The 17,226-nt window shown below is 39.9% G+C and overlaps 1 protein-coding gene across 6 annotated transcripts in view; it reads left to right on the forward strand.

The window, feature by feature from the left end:
* Positions 1-10,814: 10,814 nt before the first annotated feature.
* Positions 10,815-17,226, forward strand: part of POLI (DNA polymerase iota) — a 52,371-nt gene continuing 45,959 nt past the window's right edge. Inside the window, exons 1-3 of one of the 6 annotated variants that reach the window (XM_004059441.4) lie at positions 10,815-11,249; positions 12,953-13,078; positions 15,540-15,704. In XM_004059441.4, the coding sequence (XP_004059489.1) occupies positions 11,138-11,249; positions 12,953-13,078; positions 15,540-15,704 (403 nt within the window). In that variant the 5' untranslated portion in view covers positions 10,815-11,137. Of the gene's footprint in view, positions 11,621-12,870; positions 13,079-15,539; positions 15,705-17,226 lie in introns of all 6 variants that reach the window. The other 5 variants (XM_063699226.1, XM_063699225.1, XM_055368153.2 and 2 more) reach the window with 5 other exon arrangements.

The following is a 17,226-nucleotide window of genomic DNA, read 5'->3' on the forward strand; positions in this document are numbered from 1 at the left end:
AAAAATATTCTTCAATTATAAACACTACATAGGCATTAACTCTGATGATAGCATCGTTTAAAGATTTTAAAGCATGGTGACAGAAATGAAAAAGAATAATTGAGACCTAAGAGGTTTAAACAAGTTTCAAACAATTCAAAGGATAGTAGTTATCAAATATGTGTATGTTAGTAACATTAAAAGGTAGGGTTTATATTACACTTTTGAGTACCAGTAGCAACATATGAGTATTTCTCTAGATAACTTTTTTTTTTTGACAAGGTCTCACTCTGTTGCCCAGGCTGGAGTGCAATGGTGCAATCTTGGCTCACTGCAGCCTTGACCTTCCCTAGCTCAGCTGAACCTCCCATCTCAGGACACCATTGCCTCCACTGCCCATCCTGCATCTGCCTGCCTACCCCAAAAGTGTTGAGAATGCAAGCATGAGCCAGAGCCACGGAACCTGGCCTCTAGAGAGACTTTCTACTTTAGTTTTTTCTTCTCTTATTTGTGAAGACTTGAAAAAACTACTGTGGTTTATTTAGATTCTGGTTTGTGACTTTTTTAAATAAACTTTTTATTTTGGAATACATTTATGTTTAGAGAATAGCTGCAAACATAATAAAGTGAGTTTTCATAAACGCCTTACCAGTTTCCCCTGTTGTTAACATTTTACATCACCATGCTGTTGCATTGGTCAAAACTAAGAAACTAACATGGCTGGATGCAGTGGTTCATGCCTGTAATTCCAGGACTTTGGGAGGCTGGGGTAGGAGGCTCACTTGAGGTCAGGAGTTCGAGATCATCCTGGCCAACTAACAAGGCCACATCTCTAAAAAAATTATTTTAAAAAATAAAATTTAAGTAGAAACCAAAATTAATGTATTTCTATAAACATCTTGTCTTTTATGACCTTGACACTTTTGATGAATATTGGTTAATTATTGGTTTTGTAGAATGCCTCTCAATTTTGATTGTTTCTTATGATTTGATTGAGATTATGCATTTTGGGCAAGAATTCCACAGAAGTAACACTGTGCCCTTTAGATTACCTTTCATAAGGGTTACATCCATGTGGTTATTTGGTTAAGTTAGTGACTGCAGATTTCTCCACTATAAATTTACTATTCCTCTCTTTTTTTTTTTTTTTTTTTTTTGAGACAGAGTCTTGCTCTGTCACCCAGGCTGGAGTACAGTGGTGCAATCTCCGCTCCCTGTAACCTCCACCTCCCGGGTTCAAGCAATTCTTCTGCCTCAGCCTCCTAAGCAGCTGGGACTACATGTGCACACCACTGTGCCTGGCTAATTTATTGTGTTTTTAGTACAGATGGGTTTTCGCCATGTTGGCCAGGCTGGTCTCGAACTCCTGGCCTCAAGTGATCTACCTGCCTCAGCCTCCCAAAGTGCTGGGATCACAGGCATGAGCCACTGTGGCCGGCCCTATTTCTCTCCTTCTCCTTTTTTTTTGTTTTTTTTTTTTTTGGCAGAGTTTCACCCTTGTTGCCCAGGCTGGAGTGCAATGGCACGATCTCAGCTCACTGCAACCTCTGCCTCCCGGGTTCAAGCGATTTTCCTGCCTCAGCCTCCCGAGTAGCTGGGATTACAGGCATGCACCACCACCCCAGCTAATTTTGTATTTTTAGTAGAGACGGGGTTTCTCCATGTTGGTCAGGCTGGTCTTGAACTCCCGACCTCAGGTGATCCACCCACCTCGGCCTCCCAAAGTGCTGGGATTACAGGCGTGAGCCACTGCGCCCAGCATATTCCTCTCCTTCTACACTCTATTCTTCAGCAACCAGTCACTATGTCTAGCCCACCAGCAAAAAGGGGGAGATTAGCCTTCCTACAGGAGGGCTTATCTACATATAGTGTTTGGAATTTGGTAAGGAAAATTTGTTTATAACAGTCTTTTAAATCTGACATCATTCAGGTGTCAATTTTTCCACTGATGTTGAAATAATATTTGTTGGCCAGGCGGGGTGGCTCACACCTGTAATCCCAGCACTTTGGGAGGCCGAGGCAGGCGGATCACAAGGTCAGGAGTTCGAGACCTGCCTGGCCAGCATGGTGAAACCCGGTCTCTACTAAAAAAATACAAAAAACTATCCGGGCATGGTGTTATGTGCCTGTAATCCCAGCTACTGGGGAGGCTGAGGCAGGAGAATTGCTTGAACCCAGGACGTGGAGGTTGCAGTGAGCAGAGATTACACCACTGCACTCCAGCCTGGGCGACAGAATGAGACTCCATCTCAAAAAAAAAAAAAAAAAAAAAGAAAGAAATAATATTTATTTACAGCAAATATATTTTTGGTGGATTCTATTAAAGTACAAGGCATACACGTTTTCCACCCTAATATGTTCTAATAGGAGAGAGAGACATTAAAAACAAGTAAGATGTAAATAAGATAATTACTTATTGGGATAAGTGTTATAAACGAAACTCAGTAAGATATGAGAGAATGTGGTAACTCTGGGGGAGGCCTTCTGAGTCAGTGCAGTTTGGAAAGGTCAGTCTGAGGTGTTGACATTTGAACAGAGAACTCAAAAAAGAGAACAAACCAGTTCTGTGAAAAACGTTCCAAACTTCAGAATGATTTGGAGGCAGAAAATTGTCCTGTGATGGTTAATTCATGTGTCAACTTGACTGGGTCATGGTGGACCCAGATATTTGGTTAAACATTATTCTGGGAGTATCTTTGAAGTGTTTGTAGATGAGCTTAAAATTTGAATCAGCAGACAGAGTAGAACAGTTTTCCCTCCCCACGGTGGATGGGCGTCGTCCAATCCATTGAAAACCTGAATAGAACAAAAAGGTTGAGTAAGGGAGAATTTGCACCCTCTGTCTGACTGTGTTTGAGCTGGGACATCAGTCTTCGCCTGATGTTTTAGGCTTGGGCTGGACTTTTACATCATCAGCTTTCCTGGTTCTCAGGCCTTCTGGTTCAGACTAGAACTATACCACTGGCTGTCCTGGGCCTCTGGGTATCCAACCCACAACTAATATGTGTCGCCAGAATAGAAAAGGGGCTAGAGGCCGGGTGTGGTGGCTCACGCCTGTAATCCTAGCACTTTGGGAGGCTGAGGCAGGCAGATCACCTGAGGTCAGGAGTTCGAGACCAGCCTGGACAACATGGTGAAACACCGTCTGTACTAAAAATACAAAAATTAGCCAAGCATAGTGGTGCACGCCTGTAATCCCAGCTATTTGGGAGGCTGAGGTAGGAGAATCACATGAACCCAGGTGGCATGGGTTTCAGTGAACCAAGATCGTGCCACTGCACTCTAGCTGGGCTACAGAGCAAGACTCCATCTCAAAAAAAAAAAAAAAGAAAAAGAAAAAAAGGGGCTAGAGTAGCCCAAGTGTAGGAAAAGATGGTCACTGGCTATGAGAAGTAGAGAAGAGATGGAGCCTGCTCCATCAGGGCCTTGAGGACCATGGCGAGTAAAGGGTTTGATTTTTACTTTAGGTATTGTAGGAAGCCTTTGAAGGATTTTTGGCAGGAAAAGGAAATTAGATATTACATTTTAAAAATATTATTCTGGCTGTCCTAAGGCTCACAGATTGTAAGAAGCAGATATTAGGAGCCCAGTACAGCAGGCCAAACCAGAGATAACTGTATGTATGTGGGCTGGGGCGCGGGGGTGGGGGTAGTGTCAGTACAGACACAGAGAAGTAGAGGGATTTGAGAGAACATTTGGAGGTAGACCCGACAGGCCTCACGTGTCATAATGAGCTTGTAAATAAAGTCTGCAAGTTTCAGTCATTGAGAGAAAGGGAACTACTTGATGTAATACACAAAGTGCAAGCAGATTAACATAGATCAGGCACACTGTGTTAAATTTATAGACATCTAACTTTAACGTAATTTTTTAAGTACCTCATTTTTTTGTTTGTTTTTGAAAAACAATCTCCCTCTGTTGCCTAGTTTGGAGTGCAGTGGCATGATCATAGCTCACTGTAGTCTGGACTTCCTAGGCTCAAGCAATCCTCCCACCTCAGACTCCTCAGGAGCTGGGACTACAGGCACACACCATCATGCTTGGCTAATTTTTAAAGTTTTGTAGAGATGGGATTTTGTTATGTTGCCCAGGCTGGCCTTGAACTCCTGCACTCAAGCAATCCTCCTTTCTTGGCCTCCCCAAATGGTGGGATTACAGGTGTGAGCCACTGCATCCAGCCAGTACCTCATTTTTTTAATTGAAAAAGTAATCCATGATTATGATGGAGAATTTGGAAAATATAACATTATTCTAGAATTTTAGGAGATTCGATGTGTCTTAGGGAAGGGTGGGATCAAACTCATGAAGAAGGGCACAAAGGTATATGAACAAGAATGTTCACTGCAGCATTACTGGTAACAGCAAAAAATCAAAAATAAGTGTCCATGATTATGGAATTGGTGAAACAACGTAGCCATTAAAAAGAATGCAGTACATTTTTGTGCACTGAAAGGAAATGGTGTTCAAGATATACTAGGTAAAAAAGTCTAATGCAAATAGTATACATAGTGTGATCCTACTCCTGTGAATTAGAATATTTTTCATTGTGTCTTCCTTATACTAAGTATATCATAAATAAAAGCCTAAATGTATCAAATTTTGTTAGCAATGGTCACCTCAAGGTGGAGTGGGGATTAGGAAGGATTTTAACTTTATGCTTTATACCTTTTTGTTTTAGTAAGATTTCTTAAACAATGGATATGAAGAAAGAAAAATTTTAAGTAGACACAGAAGCAGTAATTTTAGGACCAATAAGTACTTCAATGAAGTCTTTGAAGCAACAGTAAGAAAAAGTCCTATAAATATAAGCATTACTTTTCTTTATAGAGAGTTTATATTAATCTCAAACCAGAAAAATGGAGATTATTAAGTTGAATTTGTTAGCATTTCCAAGATGAAGTTGAGACTGTCTTTATTCATGTTCTTCGAATTAACATTAAAAACAAATACATGGATAGAAGGTTTTCTGTGTCATTTATTTAGGCAATGCATCTTACAGTGGTTTTCGTGGTTTGGTAAATAAATACACAAATTTATTCGTGGAAAATACAGAAAATTAGTGGGGCATGGTGGTGCACACCTGTAATCCCAGCTACTTGGGAGGCTGAGGCAGGAGAATTGCTTAAACCTGGGAGGTGGAGGTTGCAGTGAGCCAAGATCGTGCCACTGCACTCCAGCCTGCGTGACAGAGTGAGACTGTGTCTTGGAAAAAAAAAAAAAAAAAACCCGCAACTTTCTTTTTGTCATGCTTTGTGAAAAAATGATTAAAGCATGGTTTTCTGAGCATCAAGATTATGGATTATTACCGATTATTTCCATCGTTTTCTTAAGTCCTATGTTTTGCAAATTCTCTATAATAATAATGTATTACTTTTGCAATCAGAAAAAGAGGTACTTTACAAAATGTTTCATTAAAGTTAAACGTCTATAAACTTAAAACAGTATACCTGATCTCTACTGATCTGCTTGTACTTTCTACGTGACACCACGTAGTTTCTTTCTGTCAATGGCTGAACCTTGCAGACTTTATTTACAAACTAGGACCAAATGACTTGTATTGTGATCATATTGGTCTGCACCTCTCTCCATCCAAAATGATGAGGCTAGGTCCATTGAGCACACCCTGGCAAACAACATTTAAAATATCATTACTGAAATGACTATGCAGGCTTTTCATTAGACTTTTACAGCACCACAAAGAAAAGTCAGAGCAAGAAGCTGACTGTTAGAAAAACTCCAGTCTCTTACACCTTCTTTTAGCCCCAATCACATGGTGTGCAGCAGATACTTTTAGGTTACACAGAGTAAACCTGAAACTGCAATCTGCAGCTATGGTGTGCAATGTGATGGTGGAAAAAAAAAAAAAAAAGATTTCTTTGTGACACTTGAAATGTTCATGCAAAAGGTTTGAGACCCATGGATGAAAGGTAAGTAAATACCGCAGGACATGTACATTGTACTACAGCCAGCATAGCATAATTATAGTTTGCTTTTAACCTTTTGAAGTCTGTGTTTTCTGGTTTTAGTCTCTTCGCTTTTCAAATTATTCCTGACTCATTAGCTTTTCACCCTAGGGGCAATTCATAAGCTCCATAAAAGTGTGGATATTTTTTCTTTTTCTTTTCTTTTCTTTTTTTTTTTTTTTTTTTGAGACCTAGTCTCTGTTGCTCAGGCTGGAGTACAGTGGCAGGATCTCTGTTCACTGCCAACTTCCACCTCCCGGGTTCAAGTGATTCTGCTGCCTCAGCCTCCTGAGTAGCTGGTATTATGGGCCATGCCCAGCTAATTTTTGGATTTATAGTAGAGACGGGGTTTCACTGTGTTGGCCAGGCTGGTCTTGAACTCCTGACCTCAAGTGATCAGCCTACCTTGGCCTCCCAATGGGCTGGGATTATAGGTGTGAGCCACCACGCCAAGCCGTGGATATTTTTCTTAAATTTCTTTTCCAGCAAATGCATACCATTTGTTTTTTAGTATCAGAATGTAAATTCCCACAGTGAGAAGCAACTAAATAATACTTATTTTCGTCTTTTATACCCTTTTTTCTTTTCTTTTCTTTTGTGTGTGTGTGTGTTTCTTTTTTTTTTTTGAGACAGAGTCTCACTCTGTTGCCCAGGCTGGAGTGCAGTGGTACAATCACAGCTCACTGCAGCCTCAACCTCCCAGGCTCAAGCATTCCTCCCACCTCAGCCTCCCTAGTAGCTGGGATTACAGCCATGTCCCACCAGGCCTGGTTAATTTTTTTTTTTTATTACTTTTTTTTAGAGACGAAGTCTCACTATGCTGGTCTGAAACTCCTGGGCTCAAGCCATTCTCCTGCCTTGGCCTCACAAAGTGTTGGGATTACAGGCATGAGCCATCAAACCTGGTCCTATCTATAATTAAAAGCACGTAACTGAAGACCAATTCTTCATTACAACTGGAGACCCTAATCTGAAGAGGCTAGTTGGGAGCAAGGTGGTGTAGACACTACTGGTATCCCAACCATGGACCAATTGACACTTCGGGATGAATAATTCTTTGTCATAAAGGTTTGTCTTTGCACTGCAGCATGTTCAGCAATATCCCTGGCTTCTACCCATTAGATGCCAGTAGCACAGAGCTCCAACATAGAGATGTGACCACCTAAAATATCTCCAGACACTGCCAAATATCCACTAGGAAACAAAATCAGCTTGCTTGAGAACGATTGCGTTAGGCCAAAGACCTCACAAAATCAAATCCTCTGTGCCTTTGCCAATTCAAATTGCTCCTTTGACTCCATGGTCAACTCTACCCACTTAGCCACCCACCAACATAAAATACAGACACAAACACCCTCACATTCTTCATATGAAAGACCTTGAACATTGTCTAGTGTTTTTCCTCTGAGCCATATGTGGCCAATTTGGCTAAGAGGAGAGAAGTAACCACTGATGCCTATTTCTTACCCTCCACTGACATGGGAGTTCATGCTTATCCTTTTAAATGTATTTAAGTTCATAATGTGCTGACTTTCTTTGTTTCTTTTTGGAGATGGAGTCTCACTCTGTTGCCCAGGCTGGAGTGCAGTGGCATAATCATACATGACTGAAGCTTCAAACTCCTGGCTTCAAGCAATCCTCCTGCCTCAGCCTCCTGAGTAGCTGGGATTACAGATGTGAGCCACCGTGTTGGCATGTCTTGACTTCTGAAGCTCTAAAATGCCTCCAGCTTCTTTATCCACTAGCCACGCTCTGTAAATCCATGCTCCTCCATAAATTTTGTTTGACCATAATATTATTTAATTAACTATGTCTATTCTGCCTTGAAATTGTTTTCCTCATTTGGCACTTAAATATACAGTTATGACCCAAGCTCAAGACAGCTATTTCCTGAAGCTATTCCAGATTAGATCCTATTAATTAAAACTGGGAGTAGGGATTTTTAGAATCAAACCCCAAAATCCTTTTTTCCTAAAACATTCCAAAACAATGAGACACGTTAGCTTATATAAATTTTATTTTCGTGCCTCTTAATACCTTTGAGGGATGTTTATTCTCCCCACTACAAGCCGTCTGGTGTTTGAAGCAGCGAGGAAAATGGTCAGAGCTAATTGATTTCCTATATGGAGAAAACATTATTAATGAATTCTTCGCTGTGGAAAATTCTGAAAAGTGGATCTGCCATTGCTAGATTCATAGCCTTGAGCAAGCATGTTAATCTCTCCTAGGCTATTTCATCTTTGGTAAAATGAGGATGCTGACACCTACCCTCTAGGGCTATTATATTGAATGAAATGACCTGTTTCAAGCTTTTAGCCCTGTGCTTGATATACAGGTGTTTTATGAGTGTCCTTTTTAGTGCTGCTTCTCTTCTTTGTTTCCAGCACTTGCTAAATAATTTCTGGGGTCCAGGGCAAAATGAAAATGTGGGGCTTCCTTGTTAAAAAATTAAGAATTTCAAGACAAGAGCAGAATATGAAATCAAGTGTTGAGCCCTATGTGACTGCCTACGTCACATGCTCATAAAGCCAGCCCTGCTTGCTCCCCTAGGATTTCCAAGGGTCTACTTTTCTATCCTTTCACGAAATTAAAAGCCACTCTTCAAATTAAACAACGGATGGGGAAATAAATGCAACTAACTAAAGAGGGCTTGATTACGTGCATTGTTTTTTAACACTGTCTCACTTAAGCAATGTGTTGAATGTTAGTGAGCCTAGGGCTCTTCTAGAGAGATCGTTTTCATCTGCCATAGTATTTTAGTGTTTATATCATTTTCTGTCTGGAAGAATGAAAAGAAAAACAAACTTTGGTTGTCTATTAGTAATCAGACCACTGAATGTTGTCCAAGAAGCACTTAGTGGACAAAGAGACACTCAATTCAAAAGCTCTCTATGTAGGCTGGGTCGCGGTGGCTCATGCCTGTAGTCCTAACACTTTGGGAGGCCAAGGCGGGCGGATCACTTGAGGTCAGGAGTTCGAGACCAGTCTGGCCAACATGGTGAAACCCTGTCTCTACTGAAAATACAAAAATTAGCTGGGTATGGTGGCACACACCTGTAATCACAGCTACTCAGGTGGCTGAGGCAGGAGAATTGTTTGAACCCAGGAGGCAGAGGTTGCAGTGAGCCCAGATCGCACCACTGCACTCCAACCTGGGAGACAGACTGAGACTCTGTCTCAAAATAAATAAATAAATAAAATGAAAAACCACCAAACAACTATCTAGACTTATCAAACAGCATTCACAAAGATAGCAGCCTAGCTCTCTGAACAGGTAATTTATAACCTAGATAGCAGACTTTGAAAGAACTGGTCCAGACATCTAAGAATTAAATATGCAAAGAGGAAGATTTTGTTTCCAAACCACTGAGACCCAGCTCTGCTTGTTATTCCCTTTTCTTTATGGATGCATCAACATATCCTTTAAAGCAGGGGTCCCCAGTCCCCAGGCCATGGACCAGAACCAGTCCCTGGCCTGTTAAGAACCATGCCGCACAGCAGGAGGTGAGTAGCGGGCCCGGGAGTGCGGCTTCATCTGTATTTACAGCCACTCTCCACTACTGGCATGACTGCCTGAGCACTGCTTCTTGTCAGATCAGCAGCGGCATTAGATTCTCACAGGAGCCTGAACGCTACTGTGAACTTGCATGCGAGGGATCTAGGTTGCATGCTTCTTATGAGAATCTAATGCCTGATGATCTATCACTATCTCCCATCACCCCAGATGGGACAGTCTAGTCGCAGGAAAACATGCTCAGGGCTCTCACTGATTCTACCTCATTATCTATTAAAATGTAATAATAATAGAAATAAAGTGCACAACAAATGTAATGCACTTGGATCATCCCAAAACCATCCCCCTCCCTTCTGTCTGTGGAAAAATTGTCTGCCATGAAACCAGCCCCTGGTGCCAAAAAGGTTGGGAATAGCTGCTTTAAAGGGTTTCTCAAGGTTCTAATATTTTATTTGATAAGAAGTAGAATCATATAAAAAACAAAACATATGTGTTAATTTGGGTATTTATACAGATATAGTGTATATACATACATACAGGCAGGGAGGAATTTCCAAATTTTCTCTATTGTAAAACATACACATACACACACCAACACACACGTGCACACATGGTATCCTAACAGAAGGCAAGGAGAATAGACATTTACTGAGCACTTCCTATGTGCCACATGTTTTATATACATTAGGATATTACAGTATATGGTAGCTTTTATCCATTCGTTCAATCTCAATACTTTTTTTTTTTTAAGAGTAGAGCAACTGAGGCTCACAGCAGTTATGTAACCTGCCCAAAGTCACACAGCATGATGGAGGGTCTGGATTGGAGATTTTGTCTGACTGCAACACTCATGTATCAAATCCTATTCAGTTTTGATGTTAAAAATTCTGTGGTTGAATTCGTCACAGTGTCTTTAAATAAAACAACAACAAACAAAACACAGCAAACCTTAACATAGTTGCTAATCATATGAGTTTACAAGGCCACCTGTCTCTTTACTATCAGTTACACTCTTTCCCACCCCATCACATTAATCACTCAGGTCTAGGGATTTGCAAGTTTGCTAACAGCCGAATGGAACAAAGATAAAAAGCTAAAATTTGTGATGTGGGCCTCACTCCAAAGCCTTTAAGAAAAAAAAAAAAGGCCAGGCGCAGTGGATCATGCCTGTGATCTCAACACTTTGGGAGGCCTAGGAGGGTGGATCACCTGAGGACAGGAGTTCGAAACCAGCCTGACCAAATGGTGAAACCTCGTCTCTACTAAATACAAAAAAATTAGCTGGGCGTGATGGCGCATGCCTGTTAATCCCAGCTACTTGGGAGGCTGGGGCAGGAGAATCGCTTGAATCCGGGAGGCAGAGGTTGCAGTGAGCCGGTATTGCGTCACTGTTGCGCACTCCAGCCTGAGCAACAAGAGCGAAACTCCGTCTCAAAAAAAAAAAAAAAAAAAATCCATTTGTGCTTTCAATCTCTCCGCTTCCGGCCTCCACCCGGCGGGAAAAAACTACCGCACGTGGGCCTCCACGATTCCCTGGCATGCGTGTCACTCTGGGCAACAGGCTGGTCGGCCACGACTGCGCAGGCGAGAGGCACAGAGCGACTGGAGACTGTCGTCCCCCGGTTTCCCTGGAGACCAGGCGGAAGCGGCCGGAAGTAGCGCTGCGGTTGGCAGCGGCGGGATGGAGAAGCTGGGGGTGGAGCCGGAGGAGGAAAGCGGCGGCGACTACGAGGAAGACGCCGAGGCCTGGGCCATGGAACTGGCGGACGTGGGGGCGGCAGCCAGCTCGCAGGGTGCGCCGCAGCCAGAGGAGCCAGCGGTCTCCTTGGGTGTAAATGAGAAGGGTGGGGCAGGCGGACGCTCGGGGCGGCGGCCACTGGGGCGCGACCGTCCCCGCCCCACTCGGCTCCTCTAAGAGAGGGCTGCCACTCTCTGCCTTGTGTTACGCGGCGGGTACCTCTAGAGGAATGGCTTCACCCAGTAGGAGTAGGGTGGGGCGCGTCCACACTACAAATACGTGTCGAGGGTTTATCTGCACCGTCCTTTCGTCTGTGAGGGGCGAGGTGGGGCGGGAATCCCTCAGCCAGCCTGACGAAAACTGCAGAGGCTTCCGGGCCTTTTAACTTTGGAAAAGTTGAGGACCTTGTCGCTCATTTGGCAGAAGGTGGGACCCGGTTCTCAGTCCTGGCAGGAAGGGATGGCTCAGAACCTGGGCGGAGTCAGGTCCGCTGTGGTCACGTCTCCGGTGACCCACTTCCAGCTCTGGTCTTTACCTTGTACCGCCCACCTCAGGGCCTGGATGTAAAGGCACCGGTTCTCATTTCCTGCTGGTTTTGTTTCATTCATTAATTTAGAGACAAGGTCTCCCTGCAACCTCGAACCACTGGGCTCAAGTGATCCTTCGCCCCAGCCTCTCCCTCCCGAGTAGCTGGGACAGCAGGCACGTGCCACCACACCTGGCTGATTTTCAGATTTTTTTAGATCAGGTGTAGCTGTGTTGTCCAGGCTGGTCTCAAACTCCAGCCACAAGCGATCCTTCCACCTCAGCTTCGAAAAGTGTTGGGATTACAGTAGTTAGCCATCGTGCCTGGCCTTTTAAATTTTGGAACAACTTTAGGTTTACCTGAAAGTTGCAGAGCTAGATCCCCCTAGTGTTAACATAAACTCAGTACATTTGTCAAAACTAGGAAATTAACATTGGTATAATACTATTAATTGAACTACACGCTTTATTAATATTTTACCAGTTTTTCTGCTAACGTTCATTTTCTGTTCCAGGATCCCAACCAGAATATTGTATTGTATTTTGCCTGTCTTGTTTTTAGCCAGTGTTGAGAGAAGGAGTCGCCTCTGTCATTCCCTCCCCCACAAATAATGACCTAACAACTTTTTAAAATCAAAGAACTATTCAGTCTTTCAATTTAGTGAATATTTATTGGTGGTCTGTTATGTCCTAGACACTGTTTTAGGCACTGGCGATTTAGCATTAAACCAGATAATCCTGCTGCCATGGGAGCTAAAAATAGCCCACCCTTGTACCCACTGGTTGTCTTCTGCCATTTTGTATTTCAGTTTTTGTTTGTTTGTTTTAAATGTAAGGGCATGCTGCTTAGAATAATTTTCAAGTTGTGTGAAAATCAACGTCATTTCAACTTTTCTGCCCCTTCTGGTTTACACTAAGAGCTACTATAAACTTCCAGGTGATAGTATTAGCTCTTTTATCATCCGTTATTTATCACATTTTTTCCCTTCAAACTTATTACTATCCTGAGAAAAACGCAGTGCACAAAGAAACAGTAATTAAGAGGACTGAAGACCCTACTCTAAGTGGAGTTTCATGTCTTTGTAATTTTTCGATGCTTTCACACATAATCCAGGAGAAAACTAACGTCACTCTGCATTCTTCCTTCACAGGTACCATGTTTTAAGGAACTGTCAGTTGCTCAGAGATAATAAGCAGCCTGAATTTCTTTTTATTTCTTTGCATATTGTGCAGGAGTTCATGATCAAGTGGTGCCTACACCAAATTCTTCATCCAGAGTCATAGTACATGTAGATCTGGATTGCTTTTATGCACAAGTAGAAATGATCTCAAATCCAGAGCTAAAAGACAAACCTTTAGGTAACTGTAGATTTATAATATTTTTAATTGCATAATGATTAGATTAGCAACTCATCATGCTCATTATTTACTGATTTATTAACCTTATTAAGAAAGATTTTGGAAGCAGTTCTTACAGTGCTTTATAGCTGGTCATTTTTGCTTCACTACCAAGTGTAAATTTTACAAGCCTCATTTAATAAGTGGTGAATCTGAGAATAGTGTAGTCGGCAGAACAAATGAAGAGAAAGCAGAATAAATGTTACTTTGCTGGTTAGTTTGCTGGTCAGATTTCTTTTTCTCACTATTTGAAATTTTACAGGCTTTGTTCTCAAAAACAGCCTCTTATTACATTTTAGTGGAAGTGTTCGTCTCTCCTCCCCTTTCTGAAATTATCTCTTAAATTGTGTAACATCTAACTAACTAGTTGGATTTTGAACATAAACCTAAGTATTAAGACAGCAAACTTTCCATAAAAACATAAGCATCTTTTTAAATAAAAGCCAAAATAAATTTTATATTGGATATTTGTTGATATGCTAGCTTGTTTTATCATTTTTATTATTCGTATTTTAAATTGAGAAAGATAAAGAGATTTTCTTTCATGCATGCAGGAAAGATTCCTCTTTTAGTGTAAGCATAAAGAACATTTTTGGTTCACTTGCTGCTACCCTCTTGTGCCCACTTTGGCTTAATAAATCCCAATCCAGCCTAGCTGATTTACTGAAGAACAAAGGGATGACTAGTTTTTGCTATGCCAAGGTGAGTCTAGGATCTTAAAACTTTTCTAAGGGTGCCAAGGAGTTAGAATCAGGGGACCTAAGTTTTTTCTCCTGAAGGCATTTCTGAGTAGTAGCACTGTGTTATAAGATGTTCTGTAGATAATGCTTAATAAAAAAACTGTAATTAAGTACGAATGAATGATTATTGGGAAGTGAGGGATATGAATGCTCCACGTTTTTGGGGAAAACTAAAGTAGTCTTTCATTTTGTTTTTGTTGTTGTTGTTGAGAAGGGGTCTCACTCTGTAGCCCAAGCTGCAGTGCAGTGGTGCGATCTTGGCTCACTGCAAGCTTTGCCTCTGGGGCTCAGGTGATTCTCCTGCCTCAGCCTTCCAAGTAGCTGGGACTAGAGGTGTGCGCCACCACTCTCGGTTAATTTTTTTGTATTTTTAGTAGAGATGGTTTCACCATGTTGCCCTGGGTGGTCTCGTATGCTTGAATTCAGGCGATCCACCTGCCTTGGCCTCCTAAAGTGCGGGGACTACAGACGTGAGCCACCGTGCCCGACCAGTAGTCTTTCATTTATACTCAACAAATATGTGACGAACTCAGGCTGGTGACATGCAGTGATGAGGCCATATAATGTAATGCTCTATTAAAGGACTCCTTTTTTTAGTTAAGAAATCTACCAATCTGATTTTTTATGTAGTTCACTGAGGAATCTCAAATTATTATTACCTTTGGTTCCATGATTATATTTTTGGGCATTATCTGATATGTGAAAAAACTTTATATAAAAATAATGTTTATGATATCAAAATTTTAGAAACAATGTCTAATAGAGAAGTGGACATAACCTTTTTTTCTACATGTTTGTATTTTACATATTTTAGGTGAACATTACTCTTACAGTGGTAAGCAAGTAGTCAACTTGTATAAAAAAAGAGCAAATAATTTTTAGCAATCTTGAGTCACCAATAAACTAGAATTTTTATGCAGTCTGTAAATAAATGATCGTAATTTAATCGTTTTTGATAGAACAGTTCAATAAGTAGTACATAACTGTTAGATCCCTAAAAATTGCTGTAGCCCAGCACTTGTTTTATATATTTTATATACATATTATATTTTATATTGCTTTATATTAGCAAGTTACGCAGAAGAGAAGTTGAGTTTTTCTAGCAGCAACGAGTATTTAGTTGTACTCAATTATTTTCATCCGTTTTTTTTTTTTTTGGTAGAACATGCCCTATTATATGGCAGTATAAATTAATCTGCTTTTATATTGTCTAGAAAAAAGTCCTACAGTGATTTGATTTGTATCTTATCACTGAAGATTCCATAGAATATATTGATTTAGGTTCATTTTTAAATTTTAGAAATGTAATACACAGATTGCCTTTTATATATGAATAATTGATCTATCGTCTAACTTTTAATTCTGTGTTATTCAGTGTTTTGTTATTTAATAATAACTTTCCTTCTTCAAGGAGACAAAACAACTAGAGATTAAAAGTGGGGTATGGAAAAATAATACATTGGTATATTATAATTCATAATTAGGAGATAGCTTGAAAACCTAATGTTTCTGCATTATAGAAATTTGATATATGGATGCTATGTTTTTTAATTGAGACAGGGCTTTTGATTCTTATCAAAACTGATTGTCTTACAATTTAGACAAATGTAATACGGAATTAATAATATCTTTAAATGTTTTCTTCAACTGTGCTTGGGTTTCTCATAAAATATTTTTTACAGGGGTTCAACAGAAATATTTGGTGGTTACCTGCAACTATGAAGCTAGGAAACTTGGAGTTAAGAAACTTATGAATGTCAGAGATGCAAAAGAAAAGTGTCCACAGTTGGTATTAGTTAATGGAGAAGACCTGACCCGCTACAGAGAAATGTCTTATAAGGTTACAGGTACAAATGATAAGCAATGTACTTTTAGCATTAATTTTTATGTAGGATGCCTGTTCATTACATGAATTTTTTAATAAATGTAAAATAACGTAAGTCAAGATGCTTTTTCCTAATAACTTCTTATTTTGGGTCTTGTCAACTTTAAAAATTATGTGAAAGGATAACTATGCTATGAATAGTATTTTTAAGAAGATGTATAGTTGGAAGTAATTTTAACTCTGTTATTATTGATGTTTATATAACAGGGAAAAGTGGAAAACAAAGTTTAAAAGTGAGAAAATGGGAAACTGTACTGTAAAAGATGCCAGGTCTTTAAAATTTTAAGTTTAAATGAATTACGAAGAAATATGTTGTTTTCTAATGCACTAATGATAATTGAAAGAGGCTTCTGTAACATTTGATCAACATAATTAAAAACTGATTTCTTATGAAATATTAATAAAAATATTGGATATATTAACATTTTCTTAGGTTTTATATATATACTAAGTATTACAATGTAGCTAAACTTTCCTATGCTAAGGTTTGGGTTTAAATCTTAGTGTTATAGTAAATTACAGGAAAAATGAAAATGAGTGTGCACTGGCACATTGCAAATATAGTAGGTTGATGCAAAAGTAATTGTGGCTTTCACAATTACTTTTAATTGCGAAAACCGCAATTATTTAATATGTAGTGTAAAAATGTATAATGATCAGCTTTGCAATTATTTGTCTTTTTTACTTTTTTTGTTTTTCTTTTGTGATAGCAATTTTCAGATGACTGTATTAAATGTCTATAATATACAAAGACCTCTTAGAAATTAACAGGAAAAATAAACCTAATAACAAAGGACAAAGGATATGAATAGGCAGTTGACAAGAAGAGCCTAACCCAGTGTCTAACAATTATAGGGAAAAAATGCTCAAATTCATTAGTGGCCAAGGAAATTTGAATTAGTAAGATATTTTATATCTGTCATACTTGCCCAAAATTAAAAGCAATGTGAGAAAAAAGTATCAAGAACACTTACTGAGTTTAAAGATGAATGTTCTTCAATCCAGTGATATCATTGCTGGGAGTTTATCAAATAGAAATAAAATCATAAGGCTGGGTATTGTGGCTCATACCTGTAATCCCAGCACTTTTGGAGCTGAGGTAGGAGGACTGCTTGAGCCTAGAAGCTCGAGGCTGTGAGCCATGATTGTGTCATTGCATTGCAGCCTGAGTGCGCATGACAGAGTGAGACTCTTGTCTCTAAAAAAGAAAGAGAACCACAAGTACATAAAGACATATGTACAACAATGTTTATTGTAGCATGGTTTATGATTGTCAAAAGTATGGAAGGAAAAATGCCCATCAAGAGAAATAGCCAAATAAACTAAAACATCTGTGTAATGGATATTATATAGCCATTAAAAAGAATTCATTGGTGCAATACTATTTGACTGATGGAGATAGGCCTTGTTGAGTGAATAAAAGGCAAGGTACAAAGTCATGTATCATGTTTTTCCAAATGTGTAAAATTATGGCCTAAATGCCT

The sequence above is a fragment of the Gorilla gorilla genome, chromosome 17 (genome assembly GCF_029281585.2).
Source record: "Gorilla gorilla gorilla isolate KB3781 chromosome 17, NHGRI_mGorGor1-v2.1_pri, whole genome shotgun sequence".
In the NCBI taxonomy this organism is placed as follows: Eukaryota; Metazoa; Chordata; class Mammalia; order Primates; family Hominidae; genus Gorilla; species Gorilla gorilla.